This window comes from Cimex lectularius, unplaced genomic scaffold, assembly GCF_000648675.2.
Source record: "Cimex lectularius strain Harlan isolate CLEC.00 unplaced genomic scaffold, Clec_2.1 scaffold93, whole genome shotgun sequence".
Taxonomy (NCBI): Eukaryota; Metazoa; Arthropoda; class Insecta; order Hemiptera; family Cimicidae; genus Cimex; species Cimex lectularius.
The window spans coordinates 1385227-1399380 of NW_019392669.1; the positions used below are offsets into that span (position 1 = coordinate 1385227).

A 14154-nucleotide genomic window follows, 5' to 3' on the forward strand; every position below is an offset into this window, starting at 1 on the left:
TTTCGGTGTAGGTGTGTCATTATTAGGTGTCGTGTTGAGAGTGACCACGAAGCACAGACTTTGTGCCCTAAAGATGATCTCAACAAAGATCGAAACGTTGGCACGATAAAGAAAATGTTTTGCTAAACCTACGTCACACCAGATCGCATCTCACGATCTCCAAATAAACCTTAACTAACGGTGACTAAACACCACACAAGTTTGAAAAAAAGTTTCATTTGACTGGAAAATACTATGAAAATATATACAAACCAAGTTATATTATAAGTGGGTGTAAAATTTTGTAGGTCAGTGTATATGAACTTATTTACTCAATAAATACAATATTTGTAGTTGTAAATTTCAAATAAATATTATTAAAAAAATTGTGTGTAATTTCATATTTTCCAAATAAGGACAATTTTCATTAGGGGTTTATAAAACGATTGACATTAGAGTGTAAAACTGTTTCAGGAGTTTCATCTTAAGAAAGGGTCAAAAGGTTAAGGAGGCGTTTTGCCCCAGCCGGGGATGAGAACGGATCGATGAAAAGAGAAATATCGCAGTGCCGTTCCGCACGATTACCCACGGGTTATGCTATGCTGATGGAAAAGGGGTGAAAACCGTCGGGGGTCGGAGGGCCGAAATAGAGGAAGAACGTAACCGTGCCCAGGGCCCAAAGACGGGACGCGTGGACGGGGGCGGTGACCTATATTTATCCGGCCTTGCCCAACAAAACCGCTTCCTTGTTTACATGAGATCCCTCTCCTTTCGGTACAGACTCCTATCAAATCAACTCTTTTTAGAGATAACGGGCCGCCGGATTCCTTCCTGCACCCGCGACTCTTTATCTTACGAGATCTCGACCGTGTTTACTACGATCTGTAAACGATTATGTCACCGGAATTCGGACGGGTTCCCCCCTATTTCATTCATGACTTTTTCGGCTCCCCCCTACCACAAAGGATGACGATTATCGACGGATTCTTCAGATACCAGCTGGAAGAACCATTGTTTGGTAACAAGGACTATCTCATTATGTACGCTCACGCTAACCAAGATCTCTTCCCCGAACCTGACTTGTATCGCCCAAAAACTAAGTTTCTTTCCGAATCGGACAGTATGGTATGGTATTTTCATTACCTGACAAGCAGAACGAATAAAAAGTTAGCGTTAATCCAAACCTGATAACATTTAGACAACCTGAAATTTTTTTTACCATACTGACAAGTTAGTATCGAGAAAAAAAAAGTTTGTACAGTACCTGACAAGTCAGTATCGAAAAAAAAGTGTTTGCGTCGTGCCTGTCAGGTTTGTATCGACCCCAAGCTTTTTAACACCGTACCTGGTGAGTTAGGAACGACCAAAAACTTTTCACTGTATCTGGTAAATTTGAAAACACAAAATAAAAAGAAGATTTTTCCGTACTTACAAGTGTCGGCTAAAAAAAGGGTTTGCGTCGGGCCTGACAAGTTGGTATAGACAAAAAAAATTTACATACCCGATAAATTAGGAGCGACCAAAAAGTATTTGCACCGTATCTTACAAATTTAAAGAGATAAAATAAAAAGACGATTTTTTTACAATACTGACAAGTTAGTAATGGCCAAAAAAGAGTTTTTATAGTATCTGACAAATTAGAAGAGGCTAAAAATTTAACTTTTTACCGACTCTGACAATTTGGGAACGAAAAAAAAGAAATAAAAAAAAGTTTGCAACGAATTCGACTAATTTGAAGAGCGAACAAAGCTTTTTACCTTACCTGACAAGTTAGTGCAAAAAAAGGGTTTTGACAGTGCCTGACAAGTTGGCATAGACCCAAAACATTTTTACGTACCTGACAAATGAGAAACGACCAAAAAAGGATTTGCACCGTATCTTACAAATTTAAAGAGACAAAATAAAAAGATTTTTTACGGTATTGACAAATTAGTAATAGCCAAAAAAGGGTTTTCATATTATCTGACAAATTACAAGAGACTAAAAAATAAACTTTTTACCCAATCTGACAGGTTAGTAACGACAAAAAAAGGGTTGGTGACGTGTTCTAACCAATTTGAAGTGAGAAAAAAGGTTTTTACTACCTGACAAGTTATTGGCAACCAAAAAAAGAGTTTTCGCAATGCCTGACAAGTTAATGTAAGCAAAAAAGTAAAGTAAAAAAAAAAAATAATAAAAAAAATTACGTACCCGACAAATTAGGAGCAACCAACATAGGATTTGCACGGTTTTACAAATTTAAAGAGACAAAATAAAGAGATTTTTACCGTACTGACCAGTTAGTAATGGCCAAAAAGGGGTTTTCCTCGTATCTGACAAATTAGAAGAGACAAAAAATAATCTTTTTACCGAATCTGGCAAGTTAGTAACGACAAAAATAAATACAATAAAATGTTTAGCAACGTATCTAACCAATTTGAAGAGATAAAAAGATCCTTACCGTACCTGACAAGTTGTGCAAACCAAAAAAAGGTTTTCACTGTGCCTTACAAGTTTGTGTTTGTATCAACGAAAAAAGCTTTTCATCGATCCTATCAAATTTGCTTCGACGAAAAAAGCTTTCACCTGACAAGTTTTTATCGGCACCTGACATATTGGGAACGACCATAACAATACAAAACGATTAAAAATGGTAACGGAAACAATGCATTTGAAAGTTCAATTAGTAAAGCTAAAAGAAATATGTAAAAAATAAAAATAAATCCTAACACACACAGGATACTAGTTTTCCGTTTTTTGTGTTTTGTTTAAAAGCAATTTATATTATTTATTATCTTTGTTAATAAAATGAAAGTGATGAAAATCAATACACTAAAAAATAAAACAATAAGATGACAGCCAACAACGAATATGCCTGACAGGAGTTCCACTTCCATAAATCCGTTGGTATACAATTTAAAAGAGCGAAAGGCCCTTTTACGTCTTGAAATTACACCACTTTGGACGATATAAACGCCAGTCGGTTTCAAATATTTAACCAATTTAAATATTAAAAGCCACCCCTCCAAAGGGTAGGAACGCCCGGCCCTTTACATCTCTTGTCACGGCTCGACGTAATTGCCAACGTAACGGATATGGAACGGGATATACATTACATCACCATTTACTCTCGTCACGGCCCCCGTCACGTACATAATATATTCATAGGAGAACCAAGCAACGTCATCAATAATGCCATCGACCCGCAAAGATAACATACACGACTTGGGGTTACAGCATAACTGATACCAATTCGCATTATTCCTCTTGGCAACGTTTCTGGGCCGGGGTCTTAAATAAAGCACCCCCTTATAGCCTACATCCAATGGCATCCGACTTTTCTATTTACGTCTAGTGACACCTCGCATACAATAATTATGGGCAATTGAAGGGCCCACTCTATATGAACACCTACTGTTTCTCAAAATTGCCAAAAACAAAAAAACCAGGACATTAAAGTTCTATGTTTAATATACTACTTACCTAGAAAACAAACATTACCTAAAATGTACACATTTTCCTTGCAAAATCAGGCCAGCCAGGAAGCCCTGTTTTAGCAATAGTCATTGTATATGCCACAGACTTAGAAATAATAGACTATTTAGTACTAATTATGCTTTCTTTTTATTAATGATTGTCTTTGTAGTTACAATCGATTGTGACAACTTAAGACTGTTCGTTTCAGAGACTTTGAAAAATCGTTCTAACAATGAAAATGGCGAAAAACCTAAAGCTGTTAGAAATGATCCAACGAGAAAATGCGGACCCGGTCTTAGGTGCTTATTATAAAGGTAGCCAACAAATATAATCTCTTTTATAAGGTATTTAGTAATGGGTGGTGTCAGGTCCGCGAGAACACTTGAAGACAGAAATTCTCCTTTGCAAAACTGTTAATCATTGAATATAATGGCCCCAGGGGGTGCTGTACTGCAACAAAGACCTTTCTGCAAATAGGTTATTGATCGGTGATTTATCCGGAGGAAATTTCTGAAAAGAGCCAGTGCAATAACTCACCCGGCACAGTTTTGCACAATGACAAACAAAGTCTAATAAAACGGTTCCGTTGTACAAAGTGCGAGGGCGAAGATGAGATATGAACGAAACGGCTGGGTCCGCCTAGCACAGCGCGAGACTTAAACAAAAGTGTTTTTCATGTTTGTGATAATCTCATAACGTTAGACATTTTCAGCCTGAAGCTTTACTGAAGTTTTTGAATTTCTACTCTAATGCTGTAAAAGCATGGAATATGGCAAGATTTTGACAAATTTTATGCCTTACGAGCCTGATATATTTGTGTGTATTGTTCGATACTGCTTTTTTTTTGTTTTTGATTCGAGGACGTGATACGGAATGTGTTATTTTTTTGAAGCCCAATTGAGTATTTTTATTGTCATTCAGAACATCTATGGAAATTGTGATGCTCTGGAATGGATTTGTATGCGTCTCCTCGGTGGAGGCGTCGTCCCAGGCGGAAAATATGCCCATATCGTGGGGTGATGAATGGAATTCCTGTGTTTGCGCCGTCTCAGGGTGACCTAGAACCGGTTGAAAGGCCATAAATAAAAAGGAGAGGCCCTCACCCCTCACCGTCATCAGACACTGGGATCTATCAAGAATTCTAGACGTTACGCTCACCTCGCCTTGGCTTTTCCCTCTTTTTTCTATTCAGCATGTTTATCGACACCAAGGGGAAATTGAAGGAAAGGCAACTCTTGAACTTGAAAGGGCAACTTAGTTTATTAATTAAAATAGGCGATAATCATGGAGAAGAGGCTGCGACTAGTGCCATAGTCACCCAGGTTCTTGTTTTATAAGAAACTAAACATTCAATCAGGGTTGTTTTCTGTGAATAATGAATTTCCCAGTAGTTGGTCTCTTAGAGAGTTGATGGCCATTGAGAAGGGAACTTTTATATCTTAACTACACCTTATCCATTATTTAGCAATACGTCCTGTTCATGCCGATTTCTGTATGCGTTACCTGGGTACTTTCAAGCTTATTGATCGCAGCCATTACTCTCATTACTCATTAAATTTGCACGCATTATAGATACTTTCTAGTACAGCAATTCAATTTTTAAACATTCTCACTCGTTCTGAACAACGGTTTTTATTTTATATGTTCCCCTTGGTCTTGCTTTTTTTATTCTCTTTTACATGTTTATTTACACAATTTTTGTATTTTTACCTAGTTAAGTTTTACATTCTAATTTTTTTTTTATCTTTCCCTTTCTCTCTTGCTTTTTATATCTTTTATACTGGAAAATCCTCAAATGCCCTAAAGGGAGGGGGGAAAGTGAGAGAGGAGAATAATATATTGCCAGGTTAACCTCAGGCTGACGGAATGGAATAATTCCAAGTTGTAAATAATTGTAAATTGTAAATTGTCCTTTTACTATTATTATTTGTCGACACCTTCGGTAGATGGAAGGTCTTGTGAAAATATTTTCAAATTTTCCAGAAGCGAATCATTCGAATGTTAATGTATCATCAGCAGGTCACTTTTACCCGATCCCCTCTTTGAAAAACGTCACATTAATAACTACTTTTATCCTTATTGGGAGGAGGGGGAGAAGGTTTTCAAGCAATTAGCCCCTGGTGAAAAATTTATCTCCAGGCCACTTACTCCGCCGGGCCGTCTGCCAAATCCACCCGGGGCCTCTACACAACGCCGGGGTTTCATTCAGGGGTCCAATTGACCTGGTAACTCGTTAACGTTCCCGGTGATTCTGGAGCTTTACGACCTTTCAGGGTTATAAAACCCAATCGGGAGATTTTCGAAAAAAAAATTCACGGATTAACTATTCACCCTCTTGGGAATTTTCAAAACCTGCTTAATAAAGCAATACAATGGATGAAAGAGAGTAGATTAATTTTTGCTATTTAACTCACTTTTGGCATTTTACAATTTAACACAAAACAAAACTATAACAAACAATAAGCCTTCAATGATTGTTATAGCTTTAGTTTTGGTTCTACCAGTCGCCATGTGCGGTATAGGGGAAAAATTAACATACTAAGAAAAAAAAGGGCGTTCACGATCTTATTGAACATTTCTCGATTCGAGTTAACACGAGTTAACATCTAACAAACATCATGAATACCCCTAATATAATCGAAGGTATGAAATGCTACTCTGACTAGCTAATGATTAAGGTGAAGGAATGAGAAAAAAAAATCCGGCTTGCACATGGGTTGAGGATGACGTGTTCCACTAAACCAAAACCAATCATCGAAAAATCATGACGGAATTCACTACGACTTCGGCTCGAAACCGATACCACGGCCAGGCCGAGAAAAGAAATATAAAAAAAAGCCCCGACGAGACTAGGCGTGCCCACTGCGGTCTGCAGCAGATTTCTCAAAGGGAACGGCAACGCACGGTCCGTCGGTCTGTTATGGAATGACCCGAGAGAGTTTGACGACCTCCCTTATTAGCATAACTCGGCCGTTCCATGTCGAAAGACCCCGGAAGGGTGGCCAAATGGGATTTTACAGGTCTGGCGACGGTAATCGAGGTCGTCGAGCAGTTTATTAGACCGCCGGCACAAGGTCGGGGTGATTCACGCCTCTCGAAAGATTGATTGTAAAAACGGCCGTCGTCATTCATGATCGGACCAGTTATCAGGTCGTTATCTCCCGAGAACAGGTTGTATTTACGCCCGTAGTAAACAATGGCCAGCTGACTCCCTGATAAGATATTCATTCTTGCACCGAATCCGGCCCCGTTCTATAAATAAACTGGCCCCTCTCAGATAACGACCTCGGGCTATTTTAAAATCCCGATAATCACGTCACGCCGGAGACGAAAAGAAAATCCAATTCCATATCGTCTTTTCTAATTTCCTGGCACGAGAGTCAAGGGTAAACGGGAGCAGGCCATTGTCACACCGGCTCTTTTGTTCGGATTTTTTTTTAGGCGAGACGAGAAGGGTTTCCTTTGGATATTTTTTCTCACCATTGTACAAATCGGTTGAATGTACACATTCTGCAAACTATAACAACGAACTAAACAATGCACTAGTCTGTCCGCCTTAGTCAGAATAGAACGAACTCCTTGCGAATAAATCCCATGAAAAATTTGACTACTGTAAAACTGATCAACCTATACCTGTACCAACTGAGCCCGGTTTGAGCATCTACTCATTAACATCACTCGAAAAGTTACCAACATCAACTGGATAAGAAGAAACAGCCACGAATGCATTATAAACTGTAACCACGGTAACAAAAGACCTGACAGACTACACATAAATAAAAAGAACAACCAACTTATTAGATTAGTACTAACCGTCAGAAAAGATCTTACTATTAAACAAAAAAGCACTTATTAAGTGGACGATTTCACGAACTAACACTCGGATGAGGCCCGTTTGACATCTATTTATTAACATTATTCAGAAAGTTACCGACATTAACTGGATAGGAAGAAACAGCTACGAATGCCTTATAAACTAACCACGGTAACGAAAGATCTGACAAACTACACATAAACAAATAAATACAACAATAAACTTTTTTTTGCGAGGGTTCGCAACAGCAGAGGTCATATAAACCCTCAGGGTGCCGGTGTTTTTGAAAAAAGCCCATTTGTACGTATGTCGGGTTCGAATGCAGGACGGCTGGAGTCAAACCTGGGACCTTTACCTTACTGTGATGAGCGCCGTTGCGGCCACTGACGCCCCCCATCAACGTATTATTACATTAGTTAGTACTAACCGCCAGAGAAGGTCCTTACTACTAAACAAAAATAAAACACTTATTAAGTTGACGACTGAACACACTTAACCACATACAAAAATACGTTCACCACCAGACTTAACCATTATTTGCCATAATTGACTATCAGTATGACCTGCTAATACAATCGATTGATTATTAGCCATTACAAGAAATAGTACTACAAGAAAAGGTATAAAACTAATGCTAAATTGAATAAAAAAAGATGTTAGTACGAGGTTGACTTGTATATCAGTCGATTTTCATTAAAGAGTAAAATAAAATAATAATCCTTAATTGACTATTCCTACAAAAACACCTTTACTGACTTAACTATTCTTTGCCATAATTGACTATCAACACTATCATCTATCTGACTGACCAGTGACTATTACAAACAAATGGTAACCCACAGACAAGACCTAAAGCTAATACTAAACTAAATTGACTTGGGGTGAAAAAAAGGAATACTAGCAGGAAGTTGATTATTATAACAAAGTCGATTTTCATGAAAAAATACCAACCATTGACTATTACTACGATATCAATTGACTATTACTATAAAAAAAGAAAAAAAAAGTTCTAACAGGCTTAACTACTTTTTGCCACACTATCAGTACTACCAATTAAAATAATCTGATCGACTATGGACTATGACGACAAATGGTAACCTCCAGAAAAAATACCTAATTAACACTACACTGACTCTTTAAAAAAAGCTTATTATTCGTAAGTTTACTATTAGTACGAAGTTGATTTTCACGGGAAAAACTAACCATTGACTATTAATAAAAAAAACCTTTCTCTATCAGACTTAACTACTCAACTACTAATGGTAACTACCAGAAAATACCTAATTAACATTACATTGACTCTTTAAAAAAAGCTTATTATTTGTTGACTATAGTATAAAAAGCAAATTAAAAAAAAAAAAAAAAATACTATTAGTTCAAATACAATGTCTTAAATTGACGTACATATTTTTAAGAAACTATTACTATAAAGATAGCGCAACGTAATAAGATCTAATAACCCCATTATTGATTATTACAATAATACCACTAGCGAAGACAATAACCTGAAATCTAATATTACAACCAATCACACCCAGAAAAGACGTTACTACAAAAATGACTAAGTGGGCTCTTACTGCAAAGACGATTTCATTAAAAAAGACTAATTATCTATTTCTATACATTACTACAAAGACAATTTCGCCAATTAGGCCCACTGTAGTTGTAAAAGATTATTTCTATAAATATAACACAACCAGAAAAGTCACTCTAATTTACCATGGCATATTAATCATAATTTCTTAATTGACTATTACCATCGCTAACTATCAGGATAGTTTTATCAGAAACGGGTTTATAACTAAGATTCCTGACATATCAATATAATCTATTACTGCAAATACACCAACTCTTATAAAAACCTAAACACTATTAACAAAGACGAAATCAACTTGTATAAACAATGGCTAATTTATTTGGTTATTGTGTAAGTCAAATGGGAGGGACTAGGCTAACGCTGAATTGACTTTATACAGCAAATATACGTCCTAACTACCTCAGAAATGACTAAGAGTTCAATTAATATTTGCATGATAGGAAGCTCGATTATTGTGTGTTGAGGCGTATTATTGAGGGTTTGTCACAAGATAAACGTATTTGTTTAGATTGAATAGACAGGGTTTGTTATAGCTTATATTAATAGAGAAACGTTATTGTGATAAATTACCTGATAGGGATGCCTGTACGGCTGTGGCGGATACTGCTGGGAGGGTGATGCCGCCGGGGGCGGTGGGTACGCCCCCGCGCCCGGTGATCCGCTGTATCCTCGTCCGGCCTGTAACAAGAGAAAAAAAATGAAAATTAGCAAAAAACTCTGTTGGAAAAAAACACGTTGAAACCGCGGGGGAGGAAGTCAAGTGGTGGAACAAACGGACTGGTAGATGAAAGGAGCCCACAAAGGCCCCTCTAATGAATGGGCCCTGCGTGTGGACGGACTTCAGAATGAAGTCCACCGAACACACCGCAAATCCGATTTAACGATAGCATGCACTTTCGACCTTTTATACCAGCTATTTGCTGTTACCTTCAACCCTTTTTTTTTTCTTTACTTAGATTGAGCAATATAATAAAACTGCTAATTACAAAATAATTAACTTTTACAGAAAAAAATACACTTATAAGGGTTTTATTAATGTTTAAGCGAAAGATAAGATAGATAGGTAGATAGATAGATAGACAGATAGATAGATAGAGATAGAAAGAGAGAGAAAAAAAACGAACAAGTTGAGTGACTGTAATAAAAAAATGAGATTGATAGATAAGAAAGTGGGAGCTGAAATAGGTTAGATAAGTTGAAGAAGTAGGCGAGAGAAATTAAAGAGGCGAAAAAATGCTACGATGAAATTTCAGTAGAAGATAAATATAGAGACAAGGACGGGAGAAGGATAGAAACAGAGAAAGACATACAAGAGAGTAGATTCGTTGATAGAATAAAGAGATAGGTGAAAGAGTGAGAGAAAGTGACTGTAATAGATAAAAGGGATTTGATAGTAAGAGAGTAGGTGCTGGAATAGAGAGATAGGTTAGATAAGCAGTAGAAGTGGGAGATAAATGAGAGAAAATAAAGAGTGCTAAGATGAAATTTCAGTAGAAGATAAAGATAGAGAAGATCACGGGAGAAGGATAAAGACAGAGATAGGTGAAATATAAGACAGACTGGTAGATTAGATAAAGGGATAGGTGAAAAGTGATAATGAAAAGTAAGAGTGTGGGATGAGAGAGTGAGAGAGAGAGAGAGAGAGAGAGAGAGAGAGAGAGAGAGAGAGCGAGAGAAACAATATTGAGCGAAAACAGGAACGTAAAAAAGAGTTAGCAAGAGAAAAATCTGTAGGGTAGAGATAGATAGATAGATAGATAAAGAGAAAGAGGAAGGGGGGATAGAGAGAGGGGAGGGAGAGGGAGAGTGAGTGAGTGAGTGAGTGAGTGAGTGAGTGAGTGAGTGAGAGAGAGAGAGAGAGAGAGAGAGAGAGAGAGGAAAGGGGGAGCAAGAGAGAGTAAGAGAGAGTTAATTACTATAATTGCACCAAATGCATATTATTCCCATGTTTTCGGGAATGTTTCTTCTCTAAATCAAATCTCAACAGCGCGTCGTAACATAAGAATATAAATTTCATCAATTAATTAATCTTTTTATGTAAGTTTTTGGTTGAAATGAAAAAGTTAGTGCCAAGAGCGGAATTCGTCCCCACGACTCCAGTGGTAGACAAGCGGCGTATTTAGCCGAAGGTCGTGGGTTCGAATCCCGCTCTTGGCACTAACTTTTCATTTCAACCAAAACCTTACATAAAAAGATTAATTAATTCAAAGAAGTAATTTGGTCAATAGACGATTAAACATAATGGATTTAATAAATTTCATCTTTATGCAATAATGGCTAGTAGTTTTATTTAATTTATATTTGTGTATTGCTCAATTAAACCACTATAAATCAGCAATGTAAAGAGTTTCTCTCTCTTTTTTTTTATTTCCTCCCGGCGACGAATTGTTTCGACGGTTTTGTAGACACGGGTAGTATGGGTCCTTTTAAGAATGACAATAGGACCTTTTATGTTATTTGAACGGGTTTTATTCATTTGAAGAGCTTTAATATTGTACAAAGGACGAGCAGTATTTGGCGACAAAGACGCAAGCGAGACTAGGCGGATCTATAAAAGAACTTCTAAAAGAAGGATAGGGCTTGAGTCGATTTTTCCTTTAAAAAACCCAAGAATGGGGAACATATCAAAAGATCATAAACTCTATATAAGAGAAGTCGGATAAAAATATTAAAGAATTACTCCTTTTGAAATTTTTATATCTTTTGCTAAAAAAAAAAAGAAGAGAACAATAAGACATCAGGAAAATAGGGTTGTTTTTACCAGGCAGGGGGTCGGTGGAACGAGAGAGAATCGAAAAACAATTACAAACCCCCCGCGTTTAACAACGGCAGCGGAGTATCAAAGACACCGATTACAAGACTTAAAACACGAATTAAAAAAATAATATTAAAAAAAGCAGAGAGTGAAAGGAGACCGGGGGGAAAAGGGGGAAGAAAAAGGAAAAGGAACGGGTCGTTATGACCCAAGAGAAAAATGATATAAAAAGGGGTTGAGAGCGCGGGGGGCGGCCGGGTCGATATGCCGAGGGCGTGCTCGAAGGCGGACTCGGGGGTGCGCCACGCCCCCCGGCTCGATATCCGATACACGCATACACACAAACGCACGCACGCATGCACACACGTACATAAACCCATGCCCTTTAATTATACAAGGCTCCTATAATTGAATATTTGGAATATTGTTTGCCACTCGAACCCATACCATCGTACAAATTTACTTCCAGGTTACCCCCTTAAAAAAATCTCCAATTAGCGAAAATAAAATTTTCAAATTTAATCCAGAGGGCTAATTAATACGGAACGATCTTTTATTACAGCGACAACGAACCTCGGAACATTTTCGAGATTTTATTATTCAACAACCCGACGATCCGTGTGACAAAGAATAAATTTATAAAGTCTTTGAATACACAAAATAGAATGGAGAGTACTCTATAGAGGGTTGAGGAAATAGTATATCTATTTTCATATTTATTCTAACAATAGACCAATACGACTACATTATTAATAATGACGTTATTTTGACGTTAAATCGTGTATCTGCGAACTAACTTCGAATAATGTCTAGGTGTTTGTTTGTATTAAGGTAGATATATTCATAAATGTATGTACCTATGGACCATGGAACTATCAATCTATCTAACCTGTATAGACGTTATATTCCTACCTAAATTTATACTTCTTCGTAACTACTCATATCGACAACCAACCATACATCTACCTTTAAATTTATCTGTCTAGTTGGAGATATTCATCAATCAAATAAAAACTGTCAATCAATCTATTATTTATATACCATTGAATTTTTTCATTCGTTCTTCGTTTTACATATATCTATGTACGTACCTGTCTTTTCATCTATCTTAGATGGAAATAATGATCTGCACATGTACATAAGAACGAATCAATCCACAATCTATCTACGATAGATAAATTTCCTCACTACGTTTCACCTAGATGCTAAAATTATATTATTTCCTACCTAACTACCAACCAACTTTCTTCTTCTTTTTGTTTTTTTCTTCCTTCTTGGAGATCTATCGACCTACTATGTACCTATCTGACTTTTTACCTATCTTATATGGAAATAAATACCTATACTTGTACCAATTTACCTAAGAACTAAATATTACTCTACCATCTATATAAGATGGATAAAATTTACTCTCTACTTCCCACCTATATGTTAAAATTATTTTATTTCCTACCTAACTACCAACCAACATTGACTTTCTTCCTTTTTTACTTGTTCTTGTAGATCTATAAACCTCCTAGCTATCTATCTGGCTTTTTATCTATCTTATAGGGAAATAATGATCAAAACTTGTATCAATTTTCATAACAACTACATATATCGATCTACTTTCTTTTCTACGATGGATAACATTTACTATCTACTTCCCACCTAGATGTTAAAATTATATTATTTCCTACTTAACTACCAACCAACATTGACTTTCTTCCTTTTTTACTTTTTTTGTAGAACTATCGACCTACTAGCTAGCTATCTATCTTTCTTTTTTTCTATCTTATATGAAAATTATGATCTATATTTGTATCAATTTACATAATCAGTATATACTGCCACCTTTCTATGATCGAGATAACTTTATATAGAGATATTTATTATTGGCGCGAATCAATCGAAGTTGTTTCGATAGTTATTTTCCTAGGTAAGTGAACTATAAACCCATAGTTGGAGTACATTAACCCTAGTAAAAACTTGGATTTAATAACCCAAAAGAGTTGTCCTCGTTTGTGGATAGGTTTTTTTTGTGTAAGTTGATTCAAGTGTCATTTGTTGGAGGCAGTAACTTTGAACAAATAGACTATTCAGATGGTGGATATTTGTTATTGGCGTGTAAAAATTACAATTATTCCGGTAGTTATTCTCCTAGATAAGTGAGAACTATAAACCCCTAGTTGGAGGACAATAGCTCTCGTACAAACTTTGAATTAAGAGCCTCAAATATTTGTCTTCGTTTGTGGATATGTTTTTGTTGTGTAAGCTGATTCAAGTGTCATTTGTTGGAGGCAGTAACTTTGAACAAATAGTCTATTCAGATGGTGGATATTTGTTATTGGCGTGAAAAAATTACAATTATTCCGGTAGTTATTCTCCTAGATAAGTGAGAACTATAAACCCCTAGTTGGAGGACAATAGCCCTCGTTCAAACTTTGAACTAAGAGCCTCAAATATTTGTCTTCGTTTGTGGATATATTTTTGTTATGTAAGTGGATGCAGGTCTCCTTTGTTGGAGGCAGTGTCTTTGAACGAATAGTCGATTCAGATGGTGGATATTTATTA

The 14154-nt window shown here is 36.6% G+C and overlaps 1 protein-coding gene across 4 annotated transcripts in view; it reads right to left on the reverse strand.

The window, feature by feature from the left end:
- The window catches only part of LOC106672101 (trithorax group protein osa), a 198004-nt gene that overhangs the window by 148814 nt on the left and 35036 nt on the right, over positions 1 to 14154 (reverse strand). For all 4 annotated transcript variants that reach the window (XM_014403246.2, XM_014403244.2, XM_014403247.2 and 1 more), the window contains exon 2: positions 9417 to 9524. In XM_014403246.2, coding sequence (XP_014258732.1) covers positions 9417 to 9524 — 108 coding nt within the window. The remainder of the gene's footprint in view (positions 1 to 9416; positions 9525 to 14154) is intronic.